At 33.3% G+C, this 10,636-nt stretch overlaps 1 protein-coding gene across 1 annotated transcript; it reads right to left on the bottom strand.

Annotated features, from left to right (window-relative positions):
- Window positions 1-1,062: 1,062 nt before the first annotated feature.
- On the bottom strand, window positions 1,063-4,914 carry tnni1c (troponin I, skeletal, slow c). Its single transcript, XM_073850324.1, has 8 exons — window positions 4,879-4,914; window positions 4,731-4,753; window positions 4,444-4,479; window positions 4,293-4,334; window positions 4,071-4,202; window positions 2,991-3,080; window positions 2,720-2,902; window positions 1,063-1,394 (listed from the first exon to the last, which is right to left on the bottom strand). The coding sequence occupies exons 3-8, from the start codon at window positions 4,465-4,467 to the stop codon at window positions 1,293-1,295; spliced, it is 573 nt and encodes a 190-aa protein (XP_073706425.1). The 5' UTR covers window positions 4,468-4,479; window positions 4,731-4,753; window positions 4,879-4,914; the 3' UTR covers window positions 1,063-1,292.
- Between the last annotated feature and the right edge of the window lie 5,722 nt (window positions 4,915-10,636).

The raw sequence follows: 10,636 nt of genomic DNA, 5'->3' as shown, positions 1-10,636 counted from the left end.
TTTTGAATAAATAAATAGAAGCATGGTGACTTCCTTAAAAAAAACAAAAAAAATTCTTACAGACCCCAAACTAAATGATCCATCTAAAAATTTTTGAGACAAAGTTTTTTTATATATTATTTTAATTTAATTTATATAATTTTTTATATATTTATTAAGTTATTTATTTATATTATTTCATAATATGACTGTTTTTACTGTATTTTGAATAAATAAATACAAGCATGGTGAGCATAAGACTTCCTTAAAAAACATAAAACTAAATTCTTATAGATCCATCTCAACATTTTTGAGACAAAAAAGTTATTTATAGTTATAATAAAAATAATATAAAATTAAATTAAAATAATATATATATTTTTAAATAATATAAAACATTTTTTATATTATTTATTAAGTTATTTATTTATATTATTTCATAATTTTACTGTTTTTACTGTATTTTTTTAAATAAATAAATGCAAGCATGGTGAGCATAAGACTTCATTTAAAAACATTTTAAAATTCTCACAGACCCTAAACTTGTGAACGATCTATCTACAATTTTTTGAGACAAAAAAAAAAAAAGAAGTTATTTAGCACTTTTTTAAATCTAATCGTATGCAAGAAAAAGCCTGGTATATCTTAATATTTGCATACTGTCCATAATACACACTATATACTCCAGAAATATTAAGCGTTCTGTGTCATGCTCATGCTATTTTGAGGTTATAAACTCTTCTTTCTCCACTACAGCACATCCACACAATTGTTCATGCCGTGTGTCTGCCAAACCAGGCCACATTACTCGTCCACAGCTCGTCTCTTTTGTCAGCCTCAGACAGGTGTTGACCAAAAAAAATCACTGCCGGAGACACTGACTTCTCCTGTCCTTGAGCACAAACACTCAGTCGGTCACACAGTGTGAATAATCTGAATAAGTCAGATGTCATCCGTTAGTGGTGAACGTGACCTCACCACCCTGATATGTAAGAAGAACCCAAAGTGTCCATCACACAAGGTTATGAAGTTCTATCCATTCAGTGTGTGTTAAAAATATCATGACATAACGAATCACACAACTTTAGCACAATCAAAATTTTATTAACCTTGCATGAGTAAATAGTATACATTGAAGTTCCATTAAACATTTTCATATTCATACAGTTACAAGCATTCTTTTGAGATTTGTATTAACGCATATTGACTCGATTCAGGCGATTTTCTTTTTTCACTTTGATTTTGCCCGTCGCTAATAACACATGCACACACATACATATACACAATTATACACACTCTTATTTACAATCCTATTACTGTCCTCCACCAGCAGCATCGAACATCTTCTTCCTACCCTCCATACCAGACATGGCCTCGACGTTCTTACGCCAATCGCCCACCTCCGTCGAAATAACCTGACAAAACAGAAATGCGGTGTGCAATTACTTAAAACCGAAAAGCTGAAAAAACAGAAAATATGTTTACTTTATTCTCTTGCATCAAGGATGATTTTTAGACAATTAATAATTTTTTTGCAGCAATTCTCCATAACGTAATGCAAAATTATAAAACGGTTAGTTCCATTCCTCAATTCTGATTGGTCAGCAGCTGTGTCGTATTCATGATACGGCACTGCTATGACCGCTTCACTCAATGGTTTTGTGTATCATTGAACCCCCTTAGCAACCACCCTTAGCAACGTAAACACAGCTGCAGCAGTTAGGGACTACTTTTTACAGCGGAAGGCAGTTAATGATTTTACTTTATGAAAACGTACAACTTAATATATATAAATTAATATATATTTTTGATTTTAATATTTTTATTGTGTGGTAACCGTTTTATAAAAGCAATAAGGTACTTGAGGCCGTGCTGTATCATGAATAAATCACGGCTGAATTCATTCAGCCGTGATTTATTCATGATACAGCACGGCCTCTCGTACCTTATTGCTTAATTATATTATATGTGACCCTGGACCACAAAACTAGTCATAAGTAGCAATAGATTTTTCTTTTATGCCAAAAATCATTAGGATATGAGGATAAGATCATGTTCCATGAAGATATTTTGTCAAATATATCAAAAAATATATCAAAACTTAATTTTTGATTAGTAATATGCATTGCTGAGAACTTCATTTAGACAACTTTAAAGATTTTCTCTGTATTTAGATTTTTTTGCACTTTCCGATTTCAGATTTTCAGCCAAATATTGTTCTGTCCTAACAAACCATCAATACATCAATAGAAAGCTTATTTATTCAGCTTTCAGATGATATATAAATCTCAACTTAAAAAACATTGACCCTTGGTTTTGTGGTCTAGGGTCACATATTATTTTATATTATTATATTGTATTGTATTATATTAAGTAAAAACATTTTAAAAAGTACATGACCAAAGTTGCAAAACTTTTAAACTCAAACTTCTGACTTTTCTCACAATTCCAAGTTCATATTTCACAAATCTTAGTTTTTTTCCCGTTCGTGTCCTGCAAAGCAGAATTGTGACTATTTATCTCACAAGTCAGACATTTTTTCTCACACTTTCAAATTGATGTCTTACAGTTCCAACTACTCAGAATTGCAAGTTACCAACTTCTGATTTTATATCTCACAATTATGATTTAAAAAGTCTGAATTGTAAGATAAGGGTTGCAATTACTTTTTGAAATGTGACTTCATTTTTTGGTGAGATTTCACACATCAGTGAAGGTGTATGACAGCATGCAGGTGTACCTTCTCTTGTTTAATGTCTTCTTTCTTCACAGATTTGAGGTTGGCTCTAAGATCCATAGAGCCCTTGTGTTTGGAGCCCAGCAGCGCCCTCATCATCTCATCGGCAGACACACGCACCTTCCTCAGGGCAGGTTTCTTAAACTTCCCTCCTAAATCTTGCACCTTCAGCTTCAGCTCATGGATCTTTTACAGACACAGACACTGAATTCAATACAGAAACTGCCATGTGTTATTAGTGTAAGTTTAGAAAAGGTACATTGTATTTACTCACATCTTTGTTGTTTTTAACTACTTTGGCTTCAAAGTCGTATCTCTCCTCATCCACTACGTCGATTTTAGCATGGAGTTGCCGACACAGTTTCTGCACACATACAAAATTATTATCGTTATTAATACAAAATGACTAGTATTAGTATTTGATTATTCATGATTTAAGCTATCAAATCATTCAAATAAATCAAATGAAAATATGCAAGCTGTGAGGTGACTGAAAAAGCTTCTTTGAGTAGTTTTCAGCTTCATGAGAAATAAATTCAAGACAGTCAAGTGTGTTAAAACAGCAATATAAACAGGGGTGCACATACGTTTTTCAGCCTGTTTCTACCTGGAGATTTAATTTGGTTCTCCCACTGCACCTAGTGTGACCTATTAAATATAACTATAAAAAAATGTATAATATTATTGCACTTTATTTATTTAATTATAAATATATACCACAAATGCCTATAATTATATATATTTTTTCTAGTAAACTTAAAAATAAAATGCTATTTTTGTACTAATTTTTATATTAATTTTCATTATTTTCAAACTTAAAATCAGCAAGCTTTTATTTTGGTAGATTGCCGGCAAATGCGATGCCGGGTTTAACGCTGTTAATTATAAAGTGCAAGCGAATGAAATGTCACAGTTTTGCATTGTGCTTTGAAAACGGCAATGGATAGCCTAGGTTTATGCTTTTAATTTGAGTAAAAGATTTTCTACAGTATTACAGCTTGTCCATCTAAAATGGTAATTACACTTTAACAGTTGTCAACCATGTAGGTACGCAAAAAATGGTCTGAACTTATTTACACAGTGCATTTTTTATTTTGTGCACCCCTGAATATCCACCTTTTTCTTCAACGCGTGTAGTAAACAGTTAGAACGGTGTTCATAATTAAGATAATACATTTAAATAATATGGTAAGACACATCAATTTGCAATATCAAGCAGCAAAACAAGGTATTTTATACAGCCTACTCTTACGTGAAGAAAAAAGCTGGATAGCCATTATTATAATTATTTGTCACTTGCTTTTTACTAGTTTGTCAGTGTGTGTCTATGTTGATGAAGGCGTTTTTTACTAACCTGCAGCTCATCCATTGAGAGGCCAGTTATCTGAAGAGGCGGAAGCTTCTCACTCAAATATTTCACCTTCTCCTCATCGCGACTGACCTTCTCCTGTTCCAACTCCTCCATGGCTCTTTGGAGCAAAAGGATCTGAAAAACACAAAATGTAAGTAGGTATTTTGTAGTTTTAAAACATCTCAAAGTATAGAAAATGCACACACACACAAGCTATTATCATACCTTCAGGGAGAGTTTTCGAGATGCAGAAATCTTCGACTTCGGCTAAAAAAAGAGAGAAAATTTCAGTCCAAATGTTTTTGCATTTTGTCATTCTTCAAAAGAGATTAATGTATGTTTCACAATATCGTAATCACAATATGCGGTTGAATACCTTGGCTTGCACCCGAGGTGCCATTGGAGTAGGAGCCTTTTGATGAGATACAGAAATTAGAATTAAAAAGACACATAAATTATTATATAATGCTATTAAAGCTTTTATCACTTTAACTAATTCTTATTATTTTCAGCCTTAAACGCTGAATATACTGTGTAGATTGTTAACTTACATCACTGGAGATGTTATGTTTATTGGTGGTTGCAAAGAGAAAAGAGAAGAAATATTATCAGTTAATAATAATAATATGCAAAGATGTTCATGAAAAACCATGCATTCAACACTTACTCGTCCGCCATTGTGAAACCTGTAAAATGAAAAATAAGAAAAAAGTGCAATTAGTTGCAATCACAGTACTAAACTAAATAAATCTCTTAATCCGCCTTGAGAGATGTCTAGGAAAGTAGTAGCTGACACAGAGACGCGTGTTACCTGAGGTGTTGCCCGTGGGCCAAAACAGCTTCTGAAAGCACAAAGGACAGAGACAATTGTTTTTATGTGTGACAGCAGCTTTGTAATTTTAGCTCACAGAGACAGGAATGAGAATGAATGGGCAGCTGTCCTCAACATATCAGAGCACTGTGTGTGTGTGTCCTATGCCACAAGGACAAAGCAATTTGAAGCCTAATACAGTAAATGTCTCAAAATACATTTTATATGCATCTAAAAATGCAATATAGAAGAAAAAATGGCACATTGTAAAATGGGAAATTGTGAAATCAAACAGATAAGTATATAAAAGGAACAGCCAAGCATGCATATGTAAATTACAGGACACGGCGGGTCGTTAAATCTTCACCTCTTTAGAACAAATATATTACAGTCAAATAACAAGACACTGCATAAAGCAAACGTCTCTGTCCGTTAGTGATAGGTCAGAACAATCAGCACCTGCTCACCCTCACATGTTTAAAAGCAAACCTCACTTGCATAAATACTAAATTTAAACACCATTTGCCCACCAACCCAGGACCTAAAATATTATCCCAGTGTTTTAAACACATTAGGACTTTAAATGGCACACGCAAAAATGAAAATATGCTGAAACTTTACTCTCAGGTCATCGGAGATGTAGATGAGTTTGTTTCTTTATCTTTAAATTTAGAGAAATTTTGCACTGCATCACTTGTTCACCAATGGATCCTCTGTAGTGCAGTGAATGGGTGCCGTCAGAATTAGAGTCCAAACAGCTGATAAAAGCGTCACAATAATTCACAAGTAATCCACACCACTCCAGTCCATCAAATTAACATCTTGTGATGCCATCATTAGGACACATTTAAGTCCTCTATCCATAATATTGCTTTTTGCAGTCAAAGTCATCTAGTCGAAATCAGCTGTTTGGACTCTCATTCTGACGGCACCCATTCACTGCAGAGGATCCATAGTAGTAGTAAGTAATCCACACCACTCCAGTCCATCAGTTAATATCTTTTGAAGCAAAAAAGCTGCACGTTTATAAGAAACAAAGTCTTTATTAAGGCATTTTGACTTTAAACCATTGCTTGAGGCCAAAATAAGAGTTCAGATTAAAAAAATGTTTGCATGTTTGTAAGAAACAAAGCCATCATTAAGATACTCTTAAGTCCTTTATCCATAATATTGCTTTTTGAGGTGAAACAGTCATTTTGTCTGAATCAGGAGAGAAATATGCACAAATCAAGCACTATTTACAAGCCATAACAGTTCATAACAGAGTGGATATTAATGCGAGAGGACAACAAAAGATGGACTTTTTTTTACTAAAGGATACCCAGCGGTTTAAAGTTAAAATGTCTTGTTAAAATGGATTTGTTTCTTACAAAAACATAGCTTTTGGCTTCACAAGATGTTTAACTGATGGACTGGAGTGGTGTGGATTACTTGCGGATTATTGTGATGTTCTTATCAGCTTTTTGGACTCTCATTCTGACGGCACCCATTCACTGCAGAGGATCCATAGTAGTAGTAAGTAGTAGTTAACATCTTTTGAAACAAAAAGCTGCATGTTTGTAAGAAACTAAGCCATCATTAAGATACTCTATCTATAATATTGCTTTTTGCGGTGAAACAGTCATTTGGTCTGAATCAGGAGAGAAATATGTACAAATCAAGCACTATTTACAAGCCAAAACAGTTCTAAACAAAAATGTGAGTGGATTTTAATGTGAGAGGACAACAGAATATGGACTTTTTTTACTTAAGGAAGCGTTATTATGAATTATGGATGGTTTAAAGTTAAAATGTCTTTTTATCAGCTGTTTGGACTCTCAATCTAACGGCACCCATTTACTACAGAAGATGCATAATAGTAGAAACTAATCCACACCACTCCAGTCCATCAGTTAACATCTTTTTAAGCAAAAAGCTGCATGTTTGTAAGAAACAAAGCCATCATTAAGATACTCTATCCATAATATTGCTTTTTGCGGTGAAACAGTCATTTGGTCTGAATCAGGAGAGAAATATGCACAAATCAAGCACTATTTACAAGCCAAAACAGTTCTAAACAAAAATGTGAGTGGATTTTAATGTGAGAGGACAACAGAATATGGACTTTTTTTTACTTAAGGAAGCGTTATTATGAATTATGGATGGTTTAAAGTTAAAATGTCTTTTTATCAGCTGTTTGGACTCTCAATCTAACGGCACCCATTTACTGCAGAGGATCCATAATAGTAGAAACTAATCCACATCACTCCAGTCCATCAGTTAACATCTTTTTAAGCAAAAAGCTGCATGTTTGTAAGAAACAAAGCCATCATTAAGATACTCTATCCATAATATTGCTTTTTGCGGTGAAACAGTGATTTGGTCTGAATCAGGAGAGAAATATGCACAAATCAAGCACTATTTACAAGCCAAAACAGTTCTAAACAAAAATGTGAGTGGATTTTAATGTGAGAGGACAACAGAATATGGATTTTTTTTTACTTAAGGAAGCGTTATTATGAATTATGGATGATTTAAAGTTAAAATGTCTTTTTATCAGCTGTTTGGACTCTCAATCTAACGGCACCCATTTACTGCAGAGGATGCATAATAGTAGAAACTAATCCACACCACTCCAGTCCATCAGTTAACATCTTTTTAAGCAAAAAGCTGCATGTTTGTAAGAAACAAAGCCATCATTAAGATACTCTATCCATAATACTGCTTTTTGCGGTGAAACAGTCATTTGGTCTGAATCAGGAGAGAAATATGCTCAAATCAAGCACTATTTACAAGCCAAAACAGTTCTAAACAAAAATGTGAGTGGATTTTAATGTGAGAGGACAACAGAAGGTAGACGTTTTTACTGAAGGAAGACTTTTATGGACTTATGGACATTTAGACGCAACGGTTTAAAGTAAAACATGGCTTTTGGCTTCACAAGATGTTTAACTGATGCACTGGAGTGGTTTTAGTAACTTTCGGATTATTATTGTGCTGTTCTTATCAGCTGTTTGGACTCTCATTCTGATGGCACCCATTCACTGCAAAGCATCCATAATAGTAGTAACTAATCCACATTACTCCAGTCCATCAGTTAACATCTTTTGAAGCAAAAAGCTGCATGTTTATAAGAAACAAAGCCATCATTAAGATACTCTATCCATAATACTGCTTTTTGCGGTGAAACAGTCATTTGGTCTGAATCAGGAGAGAAATATGCACAAATCAAGCACTGTTTACAAGCCAAAACAGTTCTAAACAAAAATGTGAGTGGATTTTAATGTGAGAGGACAACAGAAGGTAGACGTTTTTACTGAAGGAAGACTTTTATGGACTTATGGACATTTAGATGCAACGGTTTAAAGTAAAACATGGCTTTTGGCTTCACAAGATGTTTAACTGATGCACTGGAGTGGTTTTAGTAACTTTCGGATTATTATTGTGCTGTTCTTATCAGCTGTTTGGACTCTCATTCTGATGGCACCCATTCACTGCAAAGCATCCATAATAGTAGTAACTAATCCACACCACTCCAGTCCATCAGTTAACATCTTTTGAAGCAAAAAGCTGCATGTTTATAAGAAACAAAAGGCATTTTGACTTTATTGCTTGAGGCTAAAATAAGAGTTCAGATTAAAAAAATCCTTCCCCTGTTGTCCTCTCACATTACAATCCACCAACTGAATCAACACTGAACTGACTTGAGCTGAATAATGACACTGTTGTCTTTAAGAGCTGCTTCATGGCTGAAATTGTTTTCGTTTCATAATTTGGCAACACTAATACTGTTATTTTTTTTGTTCATTATTCCTGAAGCGCTAATGGGACTTGACTCTTGATTGTTTAGCACTCAAAAGCTGCTGTCAGGACCATTTGGACTGTTACACATTTTCATAAACATTCAGGTCATGAGATCTGGCAAAACTTTTACATGCAGGTTATTTGTTTACCAAAAAGTCTTTTGGGATTCATTGTGTTAAAGGTGTATGATCTATTTATTGAGTAACCTTTCCATAGGGAGAGTTGAGGCATGTCTGTTTCCCAGGCCATGTATCGCTCTGCCGCTTCGCCCCGGTCTGTCTGGCACTGACTGACTGATAGACTCTATGGACGAATGATTTTAGCAGCTTGGGGTGTCAGAAATATCTCTCATGCATCCCCTGCCATATCTGATCCAATATTAGCGCATTTCCACCTAAGGCAGCTCAATGAGGTGAAAACCCCTCTGATCCGAGGGTTCATTTAAAACTAAGCCGAAATTTACGAGATATTGAATTGATCCTTAGAACAGGAGCACATAAACATGCTACTTATCCCACTGACACACACATACATACTGCGTACACACAAATGATGCCACTCAGTCATACAAAAATAGTCTTTGATGACAGTCAGGTGTGGATTTTATGTAACATGATGCTTGCTTATGTAAGGGTTAATGTTAGACACAAACTGGGTCATTTCTGTAATGCAGTAGGCCTAAAGGTCATTCACACCAAGAACAATATCTATAAAGATAACTAGGTTAACATTCACACTATTAGAGATAACGTCCTGTTTGTTATAAGCGTGCGCTTCAGTTTTGTCACATGCTGATTTAAATGCTCAAGATAGATTCTGATTGGCTGTTAATGTTTTTTTTATTAATAGTATAATAGTTCTTAGTTATTATCCAAGATGTAATGTTTTAAAATGTGAGGCAAACCAACTAAAGTTACTCAATAGGCTATGATCCAAGTAGTACTATTTTTAAATATATACACCACCAGTCAAAAGTTTTTGAACAGTAAGATGTTTTTACATGCGTACCAAGTCTGCATTTATTTGTTCCAAAATACAACAAAAGCAGTCATATTGTAAAATATTTGTACTATTTAAAATAACTCCTTTATATTTGAATATATTTTAAAACGTAATTTATTCCTGTGATCAAAACTAAATTTTCAGCATCATTACTTCAGTCTTCAGTGTCACATGATCCTTCAGAAATCATTCTAATTTGCTGATTTGCTATTCAAGAAACATTTTATTATTATTATTATTATTTTCAATATTTAAAACAGTTAAGAAAAAAATTTTTCAGGATTTTTTGATGAATAGAATGATCCAAAGATCAACATTTATCTGAAATGAAAAGCTTTGTACTGTATTCAAAAGCTTGGAGTCAGTATAATTATGACATTTTTAAATTCTTTTATTTACCAAGGATGCTTAAAAATTATCAAAAGTGATGATAAAGACATTTATAATGTTCCAAAAGATTTCTATTTTAGATAAATGCTGTTCTTCTGAACGTTCTATTCATAAAAGAAACCTGAAATAAAAAATTAAACTCAGCTGTTTTCAACATAATAATAATAAATGTTTTTTGAGCAGCAAATCAAAACAGAATGATTTCTGAAGGATCATGTGACTGGAGTAATGATGCTAAAAAAATCAGCTTTGAAAATCACAGGAATAAATTACATTTTAAAAATATATTCAAATAGAAATAGTTTATTTTAAATAGTAAAAATATTTCAAAATTGTACTGTTTTTTGTACTTTGGATCAAATAAATGCTGGCTTGGTGTGCAGTATGTATATATATATATATATATATATATATATATATATATTATATATATATATATATATATATATATATTTATTTATTTTTAATGTACTGTTTCATACTTTATCCAGTGTGTTACAACATTAAGCTACACATATTTGAATGACCCACTTACTGCAATGCATGCTTATGCTTTACAAAGGTATGTGTTTACACATGCTAC

This window comes from Garra rufa, chromosome 11 (assembly GCF_049309525.1).
Source record: "Garra rufa chromosome 11, GarRuf1.0, whole genome shotgun sequence".
In the NCBI taxonomy this organism is placed as follows: domain Eukaryota; kingdom Metazoa; phylum Chordata; class Actinopteri; order Cypriniformes; family Cyprinidae; genus Garra; species Garra rufa.
This window is presented reverse-complemented; position numbering and strand designations above follow the sequence as displayed.